The sequence below is a fragment of the Danio rerio genome, chromosome 18, assembly GCF_049306965.1.
Source record: "Danio rerio strain Tuebingen ecotype United States chromosome 18, GRCz12tu, whole genome shotgun sequence".
Taxonomy (NCBI): Eukaryota; Metazoa; Chordata; class Actinopteri; order Cypriniformes; family Danionidae; genus Danio; species Danio rerio.
Window position 1 is genome coordinate 39,703,830 of NC_133193.1, and position 23,460 is coordinate 39,727,289.

At 35.2% G+C, this 23,460-nt stretch overlaps 1 protein-coding gene across 4 annotated transcripts; it reads left to right on the top strand.

The window, feature by feature from the left end:
* The first annotated feature begins 2,325 nt into the window (after nucleotides 1-2,325).
* si:ch211-160d20.3 lies at nucleotides 2,326-22,415 on the top strand. Of its 4 annotated transcripts, none has more exon segments than NM_001045241.1 (8): nucleotides 2,326-2,383; nucleotides 6,200-6,287; nucleotides 8,524-8,638; nucleotides 9,735-9,816; nucleotides 11,116-11,229; nucleotides 13,125-13,268; nucleotides 15,962-16,038; nucleotides 18,382-19,429. In NM_001045241.1, coding segments are annotated over 8 exon segments (1,179 nt in total). In that variant the 5' UTR covers nucleotides 2,326-2,364; the 3' UTR covers nucleotides 18,922-19,429.
* Nucleotides 22,416-23,460: the final 1,045 nt, after the last annotated feature.

The following is a 23,460-nucleotide window of genomic DNA, read 5'->3' on the forward strand; positions in this document are numbered from 1 at the left end:
GTGGAGGTTGAAGAATGAGAAGGAGCGCTATCCTGCTGAAGAATTCGCCTTCTCCTGTGGTTTGTAATGTAATGGGCAGCACAAATGGTTGATACTTTAAGCTGTTGATGTCGCCATTCACTCTGCAGATCTCTTGCATGCCCCAAACCATGATTTTTCCTTTACCAAACTTGATTGATTTCTGTGAGAATCTTGGGTCCATGCGAGTTCCAATAGGTCTTCTGCAGTATTTGTGATGATTGAGATGCAGTTCAACAGATGATTCATCAGAAAAAATGTACCTTCTGCCACTTTTCCAAATGATCAACTAGAAGTCAAGTTATTATCTGTTGCTCTTACAACAGGGATTGATGACAGGACTTTTGCCAGGAAGTGTAGGGCTGCACAAAATATCGTTTCAGCATCGATATCACAGTGTAATAATTTGCAAGTCACATCGTGAGTATACGCAATGTTGAGTCTGGATTACAACTTTTCATTTTGTAAGTGTTTTTTGAGGCCTGTGATTGTGTGAGGGTTCTTAAAAGCATTCAGGCATAATAAACTGTACCGTTTGTAACTTAACAACAAATTAACAACAAATAATTTCATTGAATTGTTTATAAAACAAAGACTATGCAGTGTTATTTTAAGTTTGACTATTCAATTACTGTATACATGAATACAGTTCGACTACTCTGAAAAACAATAAAATGCTGTTTATTTAATTTGTACCTTTTTGTTTATTATCTATGTTTGTAGATAGATTATTATATGTTATACAATCCCCTACAGATTAATCCCAATTAATCCCAGGGTTCCACACAAATCATTCATGGTGTCCCAAGACAAATTGATTAGGTTAATTTAACACTTTTAACAAATTTATGTGGATTGAACATAAAAAAGGCAGTTGTCCCAATGAAATCTCAAGAATTGTGTTGTTTCAGCTCATTTTAACTAAGTAGTTAGAACGAGCAAAAAAATATTTTGAGTGTAAAATGTATTTTTTTGAGTGTAAAATTATCAATTCTTTCCAAATAGTTATTCAACTCATTTTGTATTCATTCCACAAAATTTATCGCAGAATTAAAAAAAAAAATTGAAGGGTTAGAATTTTCCAGTATCGTGCAGCCCTAATTTGATGCATTTGCAATTTCACAGTGATTACTTTATTTGTGGGAAAATATGACTCATTTTTAGTGTTACATTTGCCTCCAGGCACCCCTACCAGTTCAAGTCATTTCAAGTAATCTGTGAAAATGTTATTATAATTATGCGTTTAATTTTGTGTTTTAGGATTGAAGGAAGTGCCATAAATGTACAGAATAAGTGCTAGTTGATAACTACATACACTTTAGCTTTTTTGTTTACAATAATAATTGTTTGGCAGCTCAGTTCCAGGGGATGAACCGTAGAAAAAATAAGAATAATGTATGGTCAAATAAATGGTACGATAAAGCAATATAATTACTTATTGACTTGTACTTACTAAATTATAGGAATTATTGAATTCTAATATATAATTGTATTATATTTTAAACTATTAAATACTGAGAAGGGCAACACAGTGGCTCAGTGTTTAGCACTGTCGCCTCACAGCAGCTGAAAGGGCATACATTTGTAAAACAAATTCTGGATAAGTTGGTGGTTCATTCCGCTGTGGCAACCCCTGATGAATAAATGGACTAAGCTGAAGAAAAATACATGAATGAATGAAAAATAAATACTGACAAATGGGTTAGACCTAGTGGCTTTAAGAATATTGGCATAGTATACAGATTTTATAATTACAAATAAATTTTTCATAATTTTGGGGCTGTATTGTGATCATTAAATATAGTAATTTGACTTTGATCAAACGTTGTTATAAATAATTACAATATAACATCAAAACAGTAAAAAATCCATGAATCAAATGATCAATGACATGATATTCACGGGGTTACAACGTCCTCTAGTGGATACACTATAAACAGAACTTTATAATATGATCATATAATAGTTTGCCCTGTAAATATCCACATCATTTACTCACCCTGATGTTGTTATTGCCCAGTGTTAATTTCTTTCATGGATGATTTGTAAGAGATGTAAACAAAATGTCACCATTAACTTTGCATTGCATCTCTTTTCCATAAAATGAAAGTGAATAATAATGACCGTCTGTCATGGCAGATTCCGTTTAAAAACGACCTTCTTCCAATCGTTATGATAACTTACACGCAACTTGACCCACTGGAGAAAAACAACCATTAACGTTAAACAAGTCATTTTGTCGTCCAGTGATCACTCGGAACTTTCAGGTCAGCCGAGTTGTTCCGAAGACGGAGAGGATGTTACGTCACAAGATTTCCGCAACGCGTCGGTTTTTTCCCTGGGAAGATGGCGACCGTCACAACAGGTAAGAGAGAGAAATGACCCTTGTCACTTGGAAGGTGGTCACTGTATGTGTCTGTAAATGGGCTTAAACCAATAATTAACGTTCCGTTATGAAAACCAAGGCTGAGAAAGCCGTGAGAGTGTTTAGTTGTGGTCGTCATGACGGGCTAAAGCCAAATATAGCGACTGGATTCAATGAAGCAGGCCCCTCATTGCATTACTATTGTCTTGTTTTTAAGACAATGTTGTTATTAATTTGCTGTTTATCACTTACAGAAGTCTTATAATATGCCATACTAGCGGATAGATTTAAATATATGTATACTGTAGCGTCGTTTGTGGACGTTTTGGAAATGCGATACATACATATTGGAGTTTATTACAAACATTAACGTTAACCGTACTATTAAAATGTCTAATGTTCTTATATTGTTTTAATTTGTGTTACTGTATTTAACCATGTTTATTAAATAGACAACTGATTTCTCTGTTTAAACCATGAACTACTTTTATAGGTTAACGTTGTTTGATTCATTTATAAAACACATGAGTTTGTTTGCTTTATACAGGGTTCTCATGCTGTTTAAAAGAACTTGAATTAAAGATTCAAGGCCTGGAAAATACTTAAAAAAAAAAAAAAAAAAAAAAACACCGGTCCTTGAAAGTGTGTAAATTAATAGTTATTAGGTTATTTTAACAATTGTACTCAAAAGGCAGAAAAACAGAACAAATAAAAAAAGAAATTCTTAAAATAAAAAAAATCTTAAGTTTAAATCTTGTTCAACAACACTGACAAATAATTTAGATTTGATCAATGTTTCTGAATTTTCTGCAATATGAACAATATTGAATTAAACAAGTTTTTATTAAAGCTCTTTGAACATGACTTTTTAAGAATGGTCAATTGTTGAAAGTGACATTTTTTTAGCGTAACTGTTAAGTACGGGAAGGACATTCAATGTGGGGTATGAAGTGCAAATGTGCTTGATTTAAAATTAATGGTGCTTTTAAAAGTCCTTGAATCTGCTGTTGATGAAAATGTGGGAACCCTGTATATAAACTCTTTTTTTATTTTTTTTTTTAAAGAATGATGTGTTCTGGTGTAGAACTAGGTTTCTTAACATTTAAACCAGCTGAAGACCAATTTAGACACTGTGAGCGTTTTGAAGCGATTTTAGCAACCTGGTGTAATAAATATCCATGAATGCCTTAACATCTATTCATAGTAAACACAAATATCTAGACCGCTTATATTTTTAATTTCAGTTTGTGCTTTTATAATAGACTGTACCTATTCAGCTATTTATTGAGCAGTAGAACTCCTTTACTGACACAAGACTCTTTGCTTTATAAATAACACCCAATGCAGCTGCTCTTCTTGCCATGTGTTCTCTCTTTGTCATGCATGTCCCATATGCTGCTGAGTTTGACCTCATTTCCATGTTGGTGGGTCTGCCTCCTAGAATTGATGTTCTGAGCTTATTTCACTATCCCCCCCCCATAAAGTAACCATAAAAACGTGTCTAATTAATGTCAGTTTTGAAACTTCAAATGGTTTCTACAAGATATTTTACAAAGTGGTTTATATATAGTTATTATAGCATATACAAGTACACCCCTCACAAATCTATCTTTTAAATGTATATTTTTAATAGGAAGCTAAGCTATACAATATTATATTTGTGCATAAACATTAGTTTAGTCAGTACTGAAGCCAAATCTGGAGCTAATCTCACTTAATAAGAACTAAACTAGTACACCCAAATGTATGTTATAGAAAAATATTAAATGTAAAATTTAAAAAAGAGAAAAAAATCAAGAGAAGCAAAAAAAAGATGAAAAATAAAGTTGAAATTTTGTAGTTTGTAAAAAAAAATTGCAAAATTTTGCTTGAATTTAATAATATTTTTTCAATTTCTAAATATGTTTGGTGACTATATTTTGGTGCATTAACGATTCTTTCCATCCACAATTATATATTTTTCTTCTTGAATTAATTTTTTTTATTTATACAGTATATTATTTGCAATAAAATTAATACAAGCAGATATATGAACTGTACCTTTAATTTTGCCTGGTCAAAGAAAACACATTTTTTTTAATGTTTCAAGCAATTCTCAAATAGTCACAGAAGACAACATGAGTATTTATAGCAAATAAACTAATGTAAATATTATTCCGCTTGCTTTTTGAGCATTGTCGAGCGTTCTACGTCCCTATGATTGGTCATTGTGTTCACACGCTCAACAGAAAGGGTTGCGATTGGCTCTAAAATATATATATTTTCTGATTGGCTCTAATACTGTCAGCGTTGTTCACCGATAAGTGACGCAAACACTGAAGAATGTGCTGTAACAGCCTTTATGCGTTTGATAAAGTGCATATTGTGCAGCTATTACAGCTGATTTGTGATAGACACCATGGAGAAAACATGCCCTACAGAAAAACTCATGTCAGGATCCATGATTATTGCTTTAATAGCGATGGAGGAGAGGAAAAGTCACTTTACAAACATGCCAGCAGCTCAATGGTCCAAAGTTAGAGAGAGCTTTAATTTTCTCTCTAGCAGTGAAGCAGTGTCTCCTCGTTCTGCTCTACTTCATTGTTAGTGAAAGACTGTCCAGCAAACTCGGATGTAGTGAATTGTGCACAGTTGTTTGCTTTCTAAGTAGTTAAGGAGTATTTTAATTACTTAACCCTCGCCTCGTTCGAATAGTAGGCCTGTTTCACCGCGCATAGCGCATACGAGATAAATAACATCAGTACGTAATAATTAGTGATGATCTATTGATGAACCAATATTGAATTTTGATGCAGTTGGACTGAGAAGAGTCCTACTGTTTTGGTGTTGGTTCGACTGAAATATGAACTCAAAGACATCTAAACAAAGCACAAGTTTTCAAGAAGCACTAAAACTGGACAGACTGCTCAAGCATGCCTGTTTTAGGTGTTTTCTTGCTACAGAACATAATTTGTGTGCATGAAAGGAGTCTTGGTGTGGCTGTTATATGACTCCTTTATACATTCAAGTTCTCAACTGATAAAAAATAGCATCACAATTATGTAAAAGCAACAAACACATTTTAGCCTTGCACAAAGCATTATTTTAGAGGTTTGATCGGTTCTGTCTCAGAATAAATTTAAAAACAGGTTTAAATGTATAATTTTTAAACTAAGAGAACAAGATGACAAGTGTGTTCAGCCCTATATCACATCCTCAATAATAGAATGGAACAAACTGAAATGATTTATATCATTTTTATATATTTATGTGTACTTTGCTGATTGCTTTAATGTAAATGTTATAAGATTTTTTTATAAGCTCTGAACATGTCTGATGTTCCTTAGACTGTGTCCTAACAACATACAGTGCAACAAGATTACAGTGACAATATATTTGTCTGTCCGCCCAAACACAACATGACACAAACTTTTAAATGCTATACCCAGTCATTAAAATATCAGCCAACACACTCCCAATGACGAAATGGTCTAATTAAAGCATATTAACGTGTATATATACACGTTAATATGTTGGTTTGCACTGAGTGAAAGTTCTAACTTCATTTTCCAAACCGTTTACTAGTAATTTTATTTTAAAGATCTAAGGTAAACTGCTGCTGCTGCTTTCAGTAGTATTGTAATAAATGTCATGTGAAATAGGTTTCAAACTCGCATTGGTTGAATAAAGCACTGAATAAAGCACATAATCGGTTGCTGAGGTGATCATCGTCATTTCTAAAATTGAGATATTGCTATTGCATGTGGTTAGGACAAAACTCCTCTTAACACACAGCTTTAGTATGTATTTAATCACTGTGTTGTTTTGCTACTTTAGCCACCTCAGAATGGATCCAGTTCTTCAAAGATGCTGGGATCCCTCCTGGACTGGCTGTCAACTATGCCGTGTCATTTGTTGATAACAGGTGAGAACTGATTGACTATTCTTGTTGAGTTCATTTGCAAATAAACATTTTTTTACAACTCAGTATTTACACGGTTCCTGTTATTAAATGAATAGTTTGTGCAAAATAAAAACCTGTCATCATTTCCTCAGCCTTTGCTTCTTCCAAACCTGTGTGAGATTCTTTCCACTTCTGAACACAAACACAGGTGTCAAACTCAATTGCTGGAGGGCTGCTGCCCTGCACAGTTTAGTGTCAACCCTAATTAAAACACCTGATAGAACTAATTGAGTCCTTTAGGCTAGTTTGGTCACACTGGCCTTTTTTCCCTTTAGATTTCTATTAATACGCAGGCGAATGCATCAGACTGGAAACGCGAGCTTATGCGACAAGTTTGGCAGTTTGCTGCATTGCAAAGTTCAAGCTTGGTAAACCTGCAAAATCACATCATTTGACTGCGTAAGACCAATCGAAGATCAAAACATGACCTCTCTGTACAGAAATGTAAAACATGGAACAATCGCTCGCTTTTTTTAATGTCTAATCAACTTCTTTAATCCCGCCCCTTCTCACAGCGCCGTACAACAGAATTTTGCATGCTCAAACTCTAGTGTGACCGCAGCATCAGTGTGTTGAAGCAGGGTTGGAACCAAATTGTGCAGGGCTGCGGCCCTCCAGTAACTGAGTTTGACACCACTACAATAGGAGTTGTCTTAAAATCAACATGCACAGTTTATGGTAACTATTTAATTCCTTAGTATATTTCTTTCTACTGTGGAAGTCGAAAGTCAACGGTATGTATAAAACCATTTTTCATGAAATATCATTCAGCAGACGAAAAGAAACTAGGCTGCACTTTAGCTGACCGTGTCTTTGCTACAGCGTAATACTACATTTAAATACTGATTGATATTACTTAGCAACTTGTACTCATCATGGAGTTGGGGATGGCTGACAATAATGTTGATGGTTATTCATGTAATCATGCAAAAAATGATGTAATTATTGTAGCAAGTATGTGATGTGTAACAAAGACACATCACAAGTAGATGACGACAATGGTATTTTTTGGCTGAACTATCCCTTTAAGAAGTCATTCAGCCAGGATATGTCTTACTGCAGAGGTGTCCAATCTCCGCCCTGTAGGGCTGGTGTCCTGAAGAGTGTAGCTCAGGGGTGGGCAAACTCGGTCCTGGAGGGCCGGTGTCCTGCACAGTTTAGCTCCTACTCTAATCAAACACATAGATAGATTCTAGTGATCTTGAAGACACTGATTAGCTTGTTCAGGTGTTTGACTAGTGTTGGAACAAAACTCTGCAGGGACACCGGCCCTTGAGGATCAAGTTTGCCCATCCCTGATGTAACTCTAATCAAACACACCTGAACCAGCTAATCAAGCTCTTACTATATACACTAAAAACTTCCTGGCAGGTGTGTTCAAGCAAGTTGATGCTAAGCTCAGCAGGACACCTCCAGTCCTCCAGTACTGTTTGGACACCCTTGTCTTAAAGGGATAGTTGACTGAAAAATCAATAGTTATTCACTATTTACCTTCCCTCAAGTGAATCCAAACCTTCATGAGTTCTGGATTCTGTTGAAATATATATTATATATATTAAAGAAAGCTGGAAACCTGTAACTATTGACTTCCCGAGTAAATACTATGAGACAGTCCTATGAAAATACTATGAAAGGTTATGGTTACAGGTTTCCAGCTTTCTTCAATATTCCTTCTTTTGTGATCAGCAAGAAAAAAAAAACCTCAAACTGGTTTGGACCAAGTAAAATGTGAGTAAATGATGATGGAATTTTAAAATATGCATAAACTTTCCTTGTAAGGGAGGCATGATGCGAATTCTCATGGTTGGAAGATTGTATCTGCATGCACACGTCACAAGTGAATTAATGAGAAAATCATTCAGACATGGTGATGGAAGGCACAATTTTGTGACGAGAGCTCACAAACATACTTGACATATTGAAAAATAATTGGGACCTTGTAAGCTGCTCAGCTCTTAAAGGGCCATGAAACCCCCTCGTTTCAGCAGGGTGTTTTCACACCTCTACTTTGGAAAACACAATACGAACCACGACCATACAAGTGCAAACATTTCTGTCTGACTTCTCCCATGTGCTTTATTAGGTCTTTTCCACAATGCGAACAAACAACATTCTGAACAAAAGTGCACTGCTCAGCACATGCTGTGAACATCCTGTAAAAATAAAATAAAAGCGTTAACTGCTTCTCTCTGTTCAGGATTCAGAAAAATATGCTTATGGACCTCAGTAAAGAAATAATGATGGACTTAGGAATCACAGTCATTGGAGACATCATAGCCATTCTCAAACATGCAAAGCATGTGTATAGACAGGTGAGTACAAATGTTGTATTTATGTAAAATAATTCTTTGTGCTAAAAATAACTAATGTTATTATGAAAAGGTTAAATCAATATGATCACCTTCTATCACTGCCCCTAGTCTGTAGATGCTCGTATAAGCATTGGTTCACCACTGAAAGGCTTCTTGTCTCTCAACATTTTACTTGTCTGTCCTGCTTTTAATTCAATTCATCATTATTTGTATAGCCCTTTTACAATGTAGATTGTGTCAAAGAAGCTTCACATTGAAACAGTTTAGTTCAGTTTTCAGAGTTTAGGTTCATTTCAGTTTGGCTCAGTTCAGTGTGGTTTAATATTCACTGCTGGAAGTCCAAACTGAAGAGCAAATCCATCGATGTGCAGCTCTACAGATCCCCAACCCAGAATTAAAAAACCTTGAGAGAAGCCAGGCTCAGTTGGGCGCGGCCATTTCTCCTCTGGCCAAACGTCTTGTGCAGAGTTGCAGTCTAGGCGCCGAAGGCTGGAAAGCTGGACCTCAGCGAAAGCTCTTCTGTCCCTGGAGCGTCACAGGAATCAGTCTCATGCTCTCCACTCCTCCATGACCACCACAGCAGGTGCTCAGGATACGCCCTGATCCAGGCTTTGGAAACCTTGGGATCATCTCGTCACTGGTCTTGGATCGAATCAGTGGCGCTGGATAGTCTCTGAGGGCCTTGGGATGAGTATACCCAGGTGGAAATAGAGAATAAAGAGAATAATTAGCATGGCTGCTGTTCATAGTTTATATAAACAAGATGCAGAAACCTGCGTGGAACATTTTAATGGTACCGGAAGGTTTTTTAAAATAAATTTAAAGGCATTTTTAACAAAGTGGTACCAGGAAAAGTTTTAGAATTTTATTCATGTATTGGCGCTTATTTTTTATTCAATATAAGTATTAATTTGTTTGTTGTTTTTAATTGTATATTTATTATTGAAATGTTGTTGCCAAGAAAATAGCCTCGGTTGCTGACATGGCATTAAATAAAAAATACCTTACATTCTTGCCTCTCATGTGCACCTGTGTATTTCCGGATTTCATTATTTTTAATGTGAACTACTCTGGCTTTTTTTTTTTTCTAATTCAGGATCTGTGTAAAATGACAACTGAGGCCATTTCGTCTGGACAGACTAGTGTACAGGCTGAACTGAGGCGTACTGCCAACACTCGTGAGTATTTGAAGTATCAAGTTCTTTTGAATATTCAGTTGAAGGCAAATTTATGAGCCTTTCTTTGAAGTTGTTCTTATTTTTCAATTATTTTCCAAGTAAAGTTTAACAGAGCAAAGACATTTTCAGAGTATTTCCTATAATATTTTTTTTCTTCTTGGAAAAAAGGTAAAAATGCTTTATTTAGTTAGTGATTGTGGAAGAGATGGGGTTTTAGCTGTCGTTTAAATAATACTAGTCACCAAAATTCATCCCTTCATGGCTACATTACAGCCTTTCCTTCAAAACATGCAGTCATTGTTTTTTTTAATAGCAGGTTATAATCAAAACATAGTAAAAAGTAAGTGAATTAGAACAGCGTGAACTTTTCTATAATTGTAGTAGTGCTGTGCGTTATTTGTTTAACAAGTTTTGTGCATGAACAGAGGAAATAAAAGCACAAGCAAAGATATCCGCATACTTGTATTAAATGAATGTGATCTCGACTTGTAATACTGCGCTCGCAAGGTTTGTCATTGAAATAACGCCTTAAGTAGTTGGATCTGTGACCTGTGTAAAAGGCCTGCCACCACAGCTAGAAAAAAATCTTAGAAAAAACACTGCTAGTGAATCTGCAGTCCATGTGGGAATAGGAAGATTATTTCAATTCAATGTATTTTTGTTGCTTTAGCGCTTTTACAATGTAGATTGATTCAAATTAGCTTAACATAGAAGTTCTAGTAAATTGAAATTACAACTGTATCAGTTCAGTTTTCAGATTTACAGTTAAATTTAGTTCAGTTCAGTGTGGTTTAATTTTCTTTAAAATTGTTTATATTTTTTTAATTATTTTCCAAGTAATGTTTACCAGAGCGACGTCATTTTCCTCTTTTTTTTTTTTCTTCTGGGAAAAATTATTAGCTCCCTTAATTTTTTTTATGGCTACAAAAACTGCTTTTGTCCAGTGACTTGCCTATTTATCCTAATTAACCCAACTAACCCTTTAAATTGCACTAAGGCTAAATACTAGTATCTTGAAGAAAGTTAAGTACTGTCATCATGGCAAAGAGAAAAAAATTTGAAAGAAATTAGTCATTAAAAGTATGCATTGGGAAAAAAAATCTCTCCTTTAAACAGAATTTGGGAAATATTGAAAAATTATTCAAATGTAATATTTAATTAAAAAGGAGGGCTATTATTTTTGCTTTCAACAGTGTGTGTACTTGTGTCCTTTCATGTGCAGTCTTTGTGCTGTTTGCGCATACAGGGAGTGATTTATCTTTAGCTGTAGCACTGGTAATGTTCATGTTCCTCCGACAGCTGCCACACGCATGATCGCCAATGCTCTGAGCCGGGACTCCCCACCAAGCACGCCTGCTCGCCGGCCTGACAACCGAATTTCAGTTACCGTCTCCAATGCCAGTGCCAAAACCGGTAGTGTAATTAGACTTTTGAGAAGTGTTTTTTTTTTTTTGTTATTAAATTCAAATACTGGTCTTTGATTGCTCCGATTGTCACTGTTGATTTGCCAATTTGTATATAATGTGCATGTCTGGCATTTTTAAAAGAGATAAAATTACTTTAAAATTTGTTTTGAAAGATAGGTAGTTAGTTAGTTAGTTAGTTAGTTCTAATATGACACATTTGTGACATGTTACACTATTTCTTACACACCTCGAAACACTATGTCGACGACCTAATGGCAACAATTGGAAGGTGTTTGATAAAGGATGTCTCTCATCATTGACAATCATGATAGCCTTATTTAGTTTTCTTTCTTTGTATATACTAGCAATGCTCTATAGTTTTATTCCCAACAACTTACTGGCTGTTGTTAACACCTTCCCTAGTGACTGCTTCTGGGCCTCAGAAGCATTTCCATACCAACAGATTACACAAAATATTGCAATACTTTTAATGAAAGCACTATAAAACATGATCAACAATGTGTTGTCAACATAAACAACATTAATTTCTTTAAGAAGTACAGTCTCTGTTGAAGCTTTTTCCTTGCACAATCAGTCCATACATCCCACTTCATTTTATTGTCCAACATCACACCCAAATATTTATAATTGTTTACTAACTGGATTTACGCCCCATTAATTAAATATATACATTAAATAAATGTTTTTAAATATATTTTATTATTTTTTATTTTTTATATATATTTTATTGATTAAAATATTTGACTTGTAATTAAGAATAAAAAGGAAAGGAAATACAGAATTACCCTTTATAAATCATTCTCCAGAATGCTAGATCTTATTACGCCTGGGCAATTGGGCCTAAAATGAAAATCTCAATTAATTGTATATTTTAACATGATTACAATTAATGAACGATTATTTTGTTTAATTATTTATTTATTTAATTATTTAATTAATTATTTTGCCCTTATAGTTCACTGACAGGTTTTGTACAGTAAATATGCTCACATATTACAAGTGAGAGATTTTTGAATAAATGATTTTAAAACAATTGAAGAAAACAATATCTACTATCCATGATTATTTATTGAACATCAACGTTGACCAACTGAAATTAAAACGCTCATTACCTAAAACAAGCAATCACTTTTTACTTATATAAAAGTGGAATTAAAAAAACTTGCACTTTTGGAAGCAAAATAATTATTTTCAGTGGTTTTTATATTAAAAGTAGAAAATAAGCAGGATATTTTCTAAATAAAACAACTCTTTTATATCCTGTAAATAATAGATTAAACTGCATTTCCTGCATCTTAAATATCTGTAAACAGATATTTTCATATAAATAATACATTTAATGTAATAGTAAATATTCTGTCTCAAGGCTTCTCAGCTCAGCTTCCAATCATCGTCAATGTAGTGCAGAGTAAGGCTCAAGAATGGATCCATCATCCTACTTGATCAGATGTCAGATGTGGCTACAAAGTGTGGCTAACAGAGCAGGGTCACATGACTCCACATGTGGTAGGGAAAGTAATTGAAAAAAAAAATTCACCTGGAAAAATGTAATTGATTAAGTTCTGAATGTCAATTTCAATTAATTGGCCAGCTTTAGCTATTATTATTTTTGTAGAACACTTAGTTTTTTGGAGGATTCTTAAAACAAAAAAGTGTACCTTGTTAAAAATGCTTTTGATTGAAATAGAAATAACGTAACGTATTCAGTTTTTTTTTTTTTTACCAATGTAAAGCATATTTGCTGATTTTAAAAGAGAAATAAATGTCTTTCAATGCAAAATAAATGTTCAGTACACACAGTAAATTCATTAGAGTTTGTATTAACTATATAAATGGAATAGCATGATTTAAAACTTAGTTTCTTTTCCTTACCCCTTGCAGCGCCCAGCAAACCAGCTGAAGAAAATGGATTGCAAGTGAAGCGCAGACGAGTCACTAGAGAAATGGAAGGGAAATACATCATAAACATGCCAAAAGGTACAACAGCTCGCACTCGACGCATCCTGGAACAGCAGGATAAGAAAGGTACCTTAAAATATTTGTTGAAACTGCTTTATTTAAAGAAATTAAATAGATTTTCTCAGCTGTAAATTAACAGGGTCCCCGCGGGTCCTTAAAAAGTCTTAAAATGTCTTAAATAAAATTTTCGATTTTTAAGGTCTGAAAATGTCTTAAATTCTGTAATTTTCCATAAGGAGGTCTTAAATTTCATGTGGGATCTTAAATATCATGTCCGACTCGTCTTATGGCGGCAAATCTATGCCAATATAAATCGAGCGCAGCGGTGATGTTTGCGCGTGAGGAGAAGTGAACTGTGAGCAGATTACAGGTCTACACGCGAGAAAAGTACAGCTCGCGAGCGCACAGGGGATCTTCACGCGCGCGCTCAACTGATCCAGCGCGAGAAAACAAGTCCCGCGCGTGCACATTATCATCTGTGCGCACGATGTACGCTCTCGCGAGCGAGGTCATGCCTACAGCGCGCGCGCGATCAGTTCTCTCCGCTCGCTCGCTGGTTCTTCTCTCTGCTCGCGCGAAACAATTTATATTTTTGTGAGTCCTGGGGCGGGACTTGGTTTTCTTGTTATCTCTAACGCTATTGGCTACTCTACCTTTCCAGAAGTTAGCCGGGATTGGACGCAGGTAAGCTAGTTTCCCCGTTAAATAAAATTATATAGGAAATCTTATCATAATGTCACAGTGTGAAACATAGACTTACTTTCTCAGTAATAATAGGTGGAGACTTACTTTCAATAATGAGATATTTTTTGTAATAATTAATCTCATAATAATGCCTATTCTTACCATCATGACCAAGTCATATAATGACATATCAAAATAATGAGATATATTCTTGTAACAAACTTTATTACTTGGGAGAGAAAGAGAGAGTTATACCATGTGGCAAAAGATCTCTCCATTAAACAGAAATTGGGGAAAATATACATGGGCTAATAATTCAGGACGAATAATTCAGACTTTAAATGTGTTTTGAACCATTTGATGAAGTTTAGCACCTACATTTAAACTGAACTCAAGCCAAACGTGTTCAAATTTACAAAAATCTTTTTTTTTTTCTAAGATTCATTGTCCTTGACTCATTTTCTGTGAAGAACAAGTCAGAATAAACTGGATGGACAATAGTATACAAAATAGGCTATACATGCATGCAGTGCATAAAGTACAAAGTTTTATAGTAAATATATTGCCATTAGTCTGTTATTCCACTATACAGTTAAAGTCAGAATTATTAGCCCGCCTGAATTAATAGCCCCCTGTTTATTTTTATCCTAATTTTTATTTAACGGAGAGAAGATTTTTTTCAACACATTTCTAAACATTATAGTTTTAATAACTCATTTCTAATAACTGATTTATTTTATCTTTGTCATGATGACAGTAAATAATATTAGACTAGATATTCTTCAAGACACTTCTATACAGCTTAAAGTGACATTTAAAGGCTTAACTAGGTTAACTAGGCAGGTTAGGGTAATTGGGCAAGTTATTGTATAACGATGGTTTGTTCTGTAGACTTTCGAAAAAAATAAATAGGTTAAAGAGGGTAATAATATGGACCTTAAAATGGGTTTTAAAAAATTAAAACAGCTTTTATTCTAGCCGAAATAAAACAAGAAAAAAGTGGGCTACTAATTTTGACTTCAACTGCATATGTGACCTTTAAGATGTGGGCCTGTTGTATAGAAAGTGGTATTTGTATGCCTCTGAAGTGGAATGATGTAATGGATAGTGAGTAAAGCCAAACGAAGACTGTAGAAATTAAATTGTTGCTCAATAGGTGGCGATAAAAACCCATCTGAATGTCTGTCACTGTATTTTTTATGTTTAATTGGGCTAATCATTTTTGATTGAAGTCTTTATATGCAGGTTATTCAATCATTAACTAAAAATGAGATTGAAAAATATATATAATATATATAGATATATATATTTTACACTGATCTATATTACAAACAATGTTAACAATTATAATAATATACAAAGCTGCACTGCACATATAGTATGCATTGTATGGAAAGATCTAAAACGCAAATAAACTCTTCTGAAGACAATATTTCCTAGAAAGATCATCCCCAAGTGTAATAATGAGCACTGCTGTTGTGGTTAATAATGAAGTAAAATACAACAAACCAGACAAGTGCTGCACGGACAAATCAAATGGGTTCAGAAAGTCATGTTACAAGAATGCAAGTCATTATTTTGGATATTATTTGACTGTTTCTCGAGATTGAATCCTCATAAAGTTCATAAAGTTCTCAGAAAGTTTCTTATGATTATGACTTGCAAATTGTATATATATTTAATGGCATGATCTTTTAACTTGCGTCCAATCCCGGCTAACTTCCGGAAAGGCACAGTAGCCAATAGCGTTAGAGATAACAAGTAAACCAAGTCAACCAAGTAATCTGCTCACGGTTCACTTCTCCTCGCGCGCAAACATCACCGCTGCGCTCGATTTATATTGCCATTGATTTGCCGCCATAGATTTGCCGCCATACTTCACCACATCATTCTGTGTTCACACTGAACATTTTCCTGTTTTTTTTTTTTTTAGGTAAAGTCTTAAATTTTCATTTTAGAGGACTTAAAAAGGTCTTAAAAGGTCTTAAATTTTCTGTTAAAAAATGTGCAGATACCCTGATTAACAGTTGGTCCCGATTGATGTCTTCTCATAATGTCCACTTTCATTACCACAGCCAAGGTTTTAAAGCGTACTTCAGTTTTTGACAGACTTGGGGCAGAGTCTAAAGCAGACACTACCTCCGCCACTAAGGTGAGAAATTGTTTTTGTGTTGTTTTTTTTAGAATGTGATTGTGCAAGTGTCGGTTAAAGTGCCAGAAAAGGTGAAAGAGTGTGTTTTCTAAAGGTGGTTTGTCAAGCCCACTCACCTGTTTGAGGCACACTAAGTTTGGGGTTGTTGTGTGGTAAGGAGTGACAGAAAAGAGAGGGTTCTGGTTTTATTCACAGGGTTTAGGTGATTGCGGAAGAGATGGGGTTTTAGCTGTCGGTTAAATAATACAAGTGAATCTGCTGTCCGTGTGGGAATTTGAAGGTCATTCCTATTCTATTCATCTTTATTTCTAAAGTGTGTTTGCAATGTAGATTGTGTCAAAGCTGCTTAACATAGAAGTTGTAGGAAATTCAAATTGAAACTGTCAGTCAAGTTCAATTTAGGTCAGTTCAGTGTGGTTTAGTTTTCACTGCTTAAAGTCCAAACACTTAAGAGCAAATCTATCAATGTGCAGCTCCACAAGTCCCACAATTCCATCAGCATGGAGCAATGAATAAAAAGATTTTTAAAAGTGATGACCTGCCTCTCTGCCATGGTACCAAAACATGGCGTTTACATTATGACTGGTGGCTTGGCTTAAAAGGATAGTTCACCCAAAACTGAAAATTGTCATCATTCACTCACCTCTTTCTTGTTAAAAAAAAATAAAAAACTTGTTTTTTGTTCTTCTGTTAAATACAAAAGCTATTTTGAGAAAAGCAGACCACCTGTAACCATTGGTTTCCATAGTATTTATTTTTCCAATAATGTAACTCAGTGTTTAAATTAATGTTTGCATGTTTTTTTTTCCCAAAATATCTTCTTTTGTGTTCAACAGAAGAAAGAAACTCACAAGGAAAGAAACTCATAACTACTTGAGGGAGAGTAAATAGCGAGTACATTTTATACACAGGCTGATTAAGCACCTTTTATAAAAATGACATTACCACTTATGCATCTTGAGATAAAACCTGTATTTTAAGATGTTTTTGCAAATTATTTCCAGTTAAAACTGGTCAGTCAGTCTAGTATAGTCTTAAGCCTTGTCTCTGAAACTGGTAGTAAAAGTATACTATTAGTTCATTCATGATTCCTGTAGCATTGCAACTGAAGTGATTTATTATAAAATGTTGCTACCACACTCTAAAACAACTCATTAGATGAAGTCGATTTAATTTAGGGAAGGATTTTCATTCAATCAATATCTTAAGCACCAAAAAAATATATATACATATATTTATATGTATGTATATATATATTTACACAATTAGATGCAATTGAGGTGATTCAACACACTTTTATCAGGTAAAAGTTTAAATACATTTGTATTTTTATTTGACGTAAACTCAATGGTCTGATAATATCATGTATGACTATTATGTGTCTAAATAAACTAAAATACTAAAATAGGCAATTTTAAGCATATTTCATGAATTACATATGCGGTTGATTGAGACTGATTTCAAAACAAATTTTAGGACAGTTTTTGCTCACTGAGCAAAGCAACAAACTGCAGTTTTGCTAATTAACCTGCCAACACTCAAAGCATGGGTGCTTCTGCAAGGTGGTAATCTCAAAACTCAAAGCATTACATGAAACTTTTCGGTCCCACTTTATATTAAGTGGCATTAACTAATATGTACTTACAGAGGAGTTAATAGTTTGTTACAATGTACTAATTGTGTAAATACATGTATTTATTATGTACTTATGCTTGATTAAATACATGTATGTATTTACATCTGCAATTAACTTTTGGAATTACATTTGTAAATACACTGTTGACTATCCCTTACACTTTAACCCACCCTTAAACCTACCCATGCCACCAAACCTGTCTATAACCCAACCTCTATCCCAACTCAAAAGCACCACGTGTTCTCAAATACATTATAAACACAGTAAGTACATTGTATTTAAATTTTGATGTAGGTACATAGTAGTTAAGGACACTTAATATAAAGTGGGACCAACTTTTCTAAATCTTCAAACTAAAATGAAGGTTAAACTAACAAGTCTTCTATTAACTTTAAACACTTAAGATTACTTTTATTGTCAACATTTCCCTCTCTTAATACAATCCCACGCAAAGCATGCTGGGAACGACAAATCACCTAACCAGATAGTAGGACCAACACAATTCTTTCATGTTATCCCAGCACAAAACACTTAAGTTAACTGAATTTTTAAAAAATTTAAACAAATAAATTTTGTGTCGAATTGTGTCGTTTTGACTCATTTTAAACAGGTAGTTTGAACGAGCAGCGGTATTCATTTATTTGAGTGCAGTGACACTGCTGAATATCCTGGCTTACTAATTCATTGTCTTCTCTTCTGTTGTGCAGCAGCCAACAGGTGTGTTTAGCCGACTGGGTGAAACGGAGGACGATGAAGAGAGTGGAGAAAAGACAGATGGTGTTACCGACACCTTTGAGGACAATGACAGTGACGGTGAGGGCTCAGTGCTGCAGTACGCCGGAGTCCTCAAAAGACCCCCTCCATCCTCTAAAAAAGACAGTGTGACCAACAAATCGAAACCGCTCACTTTGCGGCGACTAGGCGCTAAATACAAACTCCCTCCATCTGAATCCTCAGCACCCATCTCCTCCTCTACCTCCTCCTCTAACCAGCAGGGGACACCCAAACTTGGCATTCTGCAGAGACTGGGCAAAGCCCCGTCAGTCAAGCCTACCTCCTCCACCCCTCCAGTCAGTCAGTCCACGGACACCCAGGACAGTCGAGTCACGAGTAGCAGAAGCAAAAGTCAGGGCAGCTTTGCTCTGGCCAGCCCGAAGGTCAGTAGTAGCACAGGCGACACTCACGGGGCTCAGATGGACGCTGGGGCGGTCAGTGTGTTCAAGAGACTGGGTGCCCGAAAAAACTGAAAAAGGTTCCTTTTTTAATCAGTTTGCCCCTTTTATAACCTAAAACTCACCTGAATTTTTATTTGAGAGAAAAAAACGTGGACGAAATAGGTTGTCGATATGCTGTACCTCATGGAGTGATTTGATTTTGAAAGTAGGGGACAAACAAAAAAAGAAGAGCTGCAATATCTGTTAAAAGTCAGCGTGGACATACCTGTCGTACTTCTGTTTGGTTATAGGAAACATGTTTTATCCCGGTCTCTTACTTTTATAGTGACTCTCCTACGCCCCAGTGAGTGAAAGGTTTTTAAAGGATTAAAGGGGGGCTTTGTAACTATATTTTTGAAGCATGGTGCCCCGAATCAAATCCTAGAAATGCCTTCTTTTTGTTCTCCACCCTACATTTGCTAAGAGACGTAAGTGAAAGCATGTGCTATGTTTACCACAAACACCTCAGCTCACAGAAAGTAAGCTTATGTTTAACCATCCTCTTACCTCTATGTTTTAAAAGTGATAGTTCAACCAAAAATTATGAGTTTGTGATTTACTCACCCAGTATGTCATTCCAAAACACTGACCTACTCTCTTTAGTGGAATATACAATAGTGAGATGTTGTTTTTGTTGATCCAGTGAAAATCAGTTTAGGCACTAAAAAAACAGAGGTGTATTGCACAAAAGTAAAACTAAGAAAGCCAGGATAACAGAAAAGAAGCAGCTTGGTCTTTAATCTGCTGATCCATGATGAGATTATGCCGCTGTGTTAAACTCGGTGTAGATAGCTGGGATAAGTGCACGCTCAGGGCATCCTGAAACAGACCACAGGATTCATTACAGGATCAATAATGCAAATATGGATAAACAAAAAACAATAACTCCCAGGTTAATAACTTAGAGCAGTGGTTCTCAAACTTTTTTCACCAAGTACCACCTCAGAAAAAATAGTCTCTCCAAGTATCACCATAATAACTGGTATTGAAATACATAGTAGGCCTAGTTAGGCAGCTGCAGCACTGCACAGTTCACAAACGTGGCAGATTAATTCTTATTATTATAAATATTTATTATTGTCAGCCACATTAAACATAATAAATAGTTTGAACAATAACACTGTACTGTGCTTGAAGGTAAAATTAAAAAATGACACTGTTCCTAAAAAGTAAAAAGAAAACTGCTGTACTTAAATGTGAAGTATTAACATATAGTTGCCTATTCACCAAAACCTGCAAATGCTTCTTGGAGCTCAAATGTTTGTAAATATCAAATATATTTGTATATCTTTAAAAACATTAACTTGTATTTTAAATACATGAATTGGATTTACATATTTAAATTAGAAATTTGATCTGCTTACTGCACCTTAGAGTGTGCTTTGTATGTCAGAGAAGCAAGTGATTATACCTGTCAACGTTGGGATATAAAAATACGGGATACGCCCCAACAATCGTTACAAATATGGGGAGGAAAAAAACTTCAAATGATAGAATACATAACAAACATTAGAAAATTTAAAAAATTAAATTAAAGGTTTAGCCAATTAAAATTAATTTACTGATCACTTTGGTGTTATCGTACGCGACAAATGATTAAAAGTGTGTTCAAAGGAAGCCTGCGTACCACAAGTGGTAGATGTACCACAGTTTGAGAACCACTGACTTAGGCCCTGTTAACACTGCCAGGTCTTGATACCCAATTCCGATTTGTTGCCTATATCTGATTTGTTTTCCTGTCTGTTTACACGTTGTTTTAATTGTGACCCATATCCAGTTCATGCGTTTACACTTGCCATACAATTTACGATGTCATGCATGCATAAAGGCGGGTTCTAGCGTCTGCGCCACACTAGCCACTATGGAAGAAATTGTCTTGTTTTTAGCTCGGCGAAATATGCAAAGTGTAGAATAAGCAGTGAATGGTTTAGTCCAGATTTACCCCCACACAGTTTATGTAATGGTATGGCTCTGATATGTGTGTGTAGTTGAAGATGTAGCCATTGCCTGTGTGCGCACTGGTGTTGGAGAGAATAAAGTTATTCTGTGTGTAGGCCGCTGTGCGTGTTTTAATAGCAACAAAAAGCAAAAGTTACAACACGAAGTTCGCCCAGCTTTAAAATGATTTTGAGGCAGAGGTGGGAAAGGGCCATCATCGCAGCTTGCGCTTGTGGTTTATATGCTTTATGATGTCCTCCACCATTCGGAGGAATTTGTGGGTATGAGGGAGATCTCAGGTCTGGTGGGAGCAAATTGTGGCGACTGACCACTTCACTTTCCTCCTCTGTTTCCTTTGATGTTGTTTACCGCGTCGGCATCTCCAAACACGCTCTTCTTTCTGTCATTAAACCACTGAGAAGCACCACATTGTTGCAAGTTTAATGATGGACAGAACGGAATGCCTTAATAAATCCCATTTCCCTGTTTACTTGACAGTCGCATTGTCACATATCCAATCTATATCTGATTTATTTCCACATATGAAGGAGGCCTGAAACCGATCTCTGAATATCCGAATGCATGTGTTTTTTTTTCATGTTTACACGGTCATAGAATAGATCTGATCTGTGTCACATATGAGCAAAAAATCAGGATTGGGTCATATTTAATTGGCAGTGTAAACGGGGCCTTAGAGGATCTTTATATTAAAGAAAAACAAATACTGACACTAACTCACCCTCTTTTGGCATTTAAACCTCAACAATAAAAGTGACAAAGTTTATAGTAGTCAATTTACTGATGTGCTCCGTTGTTTAACACCCGAAAAAAGCATGCCTTGTGTTGTAAGTAGATCCACCCATGCCTGTCATTATGGAATGAGCTGGTGCATTTACATTCTTTAGTTTGTACACTGGCTGTAGATCTCCTGCAAAACTTTCCAGTCCCATATTTGCTTTTATGGGATTGTGGACTCATTTGCTCTGTTTATTAAATCAGGTCTTAATGGCTTAAAACTGATTTCAATCAATCCACCGTAAGCTGCGGTCACACTGCAAAGCATAAGTTTTACATTAATAATGTAAAAATCATGTGCGTTCTGTGATCCTTTTGTTCAACATTGCATAGTCTCTGGTGTTCAGATAGGAGATCACGTCATGACATATCCTTGATGTTTCACAAATATGAATTTGCAGGTCAGAGTTCACTCAAACTGCACATCAAAACATGACAAAATGTGAAACTTTTGTTTCCGCTTTTCTTGCATTCGCATGCTTATGAATGGAATTGGTAAATGTTATGTGACTGCTCTTTATGACCATAACTGTTACTTAAAAACACAATCAGCGTGCTAAAGGGACACTTTTGAAATGTAATCCAATAGAAATGTGCGTTAAGTTCAACTCCTGGCAAAAAGTATGGAATCGCCACTATTGGAAGAAATGCATTCAAATGTTTGTGTAGAAAAAGAATTAAAGCACATACATGCCACAACTATTTTCATAAAACAATCTAACCTTCTGGCTGTATCAAAACACACACAAAAAACAGAACATTGTAGTCAATTACAACTGTTACCACAGATTAAATAGAGGAAAAATATATAGAAATCACCACGTACTTTGCAGTTTTAAAACAAACAACTGTATCTGATTACAACTGCTAATTAGTCCGCAGTTAAAAAAAATGTTATTGAGGTGTTGAACCAAGCTTCTTGACATAACTCAAGGCTCCAACACGAGAGATGTCAGTTGAAACAAAGGAGGGGATTATCAAACTTCTCAAAGAAGGTAAATCTTCACTAAATTATGCAAAAGATGTTAATTGTTCCCAATTAGCTGTGTCTAAAATCTGGACCAATGGGAAGAATGTACAAGTGAAGCGTACTGCTAGACCAAGGAAGATGTCAGAAAACATAAAGCAATATGCCTTCAAAACAGAAAATACTCAACAAAGCAAATGAGGAACAAGTGGAGTCAATGTCTTTGATCGGACTATAAGAAATCGCCTAAAAGTAATGGCATTTACATACAGAAAAGCCAAGTGAAAACAATGTAAACAGAAAAGAACAAAGTTTCAGTGGGCTGAAGAAAGGCAGTCATGGACTGCGGAAAACTGGAAATGAGTGCTATTCAGTCATATTCAGATATTCAATTTTTCAGGATAATGCATCATGCCATAGGACAAAATCTGTAGAAACTTTCCTGCAGGAAAGAAATATAATGTCAATGGCATGGCCTGCAAATAGTCCAGAGCTCAATCCAATTGAAAATCTGTGGTGGAAATTAAAGAAAGTAGTCCATGACATGGCTCCAACCTGCAAAGCTGATCTAGCAACTGCAATAAGACAAAGTTGGAGAGAGATTGTTGAAGAATACTATTTGTCTATATTTAAATCTGTGCCTCAGAGAATTCAATCTGTTATAAAAGCCTGAGGTGGTGCAACAAAGTACTAGTGGTGTTTTTATTTGGTGATTTTTACACATATTTTTCGTCTAATTTGTGTGATTACAGATTTCTTCCTCTGTAAAACTGTAAAAAAAAAAAAAAAAAAAAAAACTTTTAAATGTTCTTTTTTTGTTTGTGTGTGTGCTTTTTAAGTGTTTAAATCAAAGGCAGAAGATTGAATTGTTT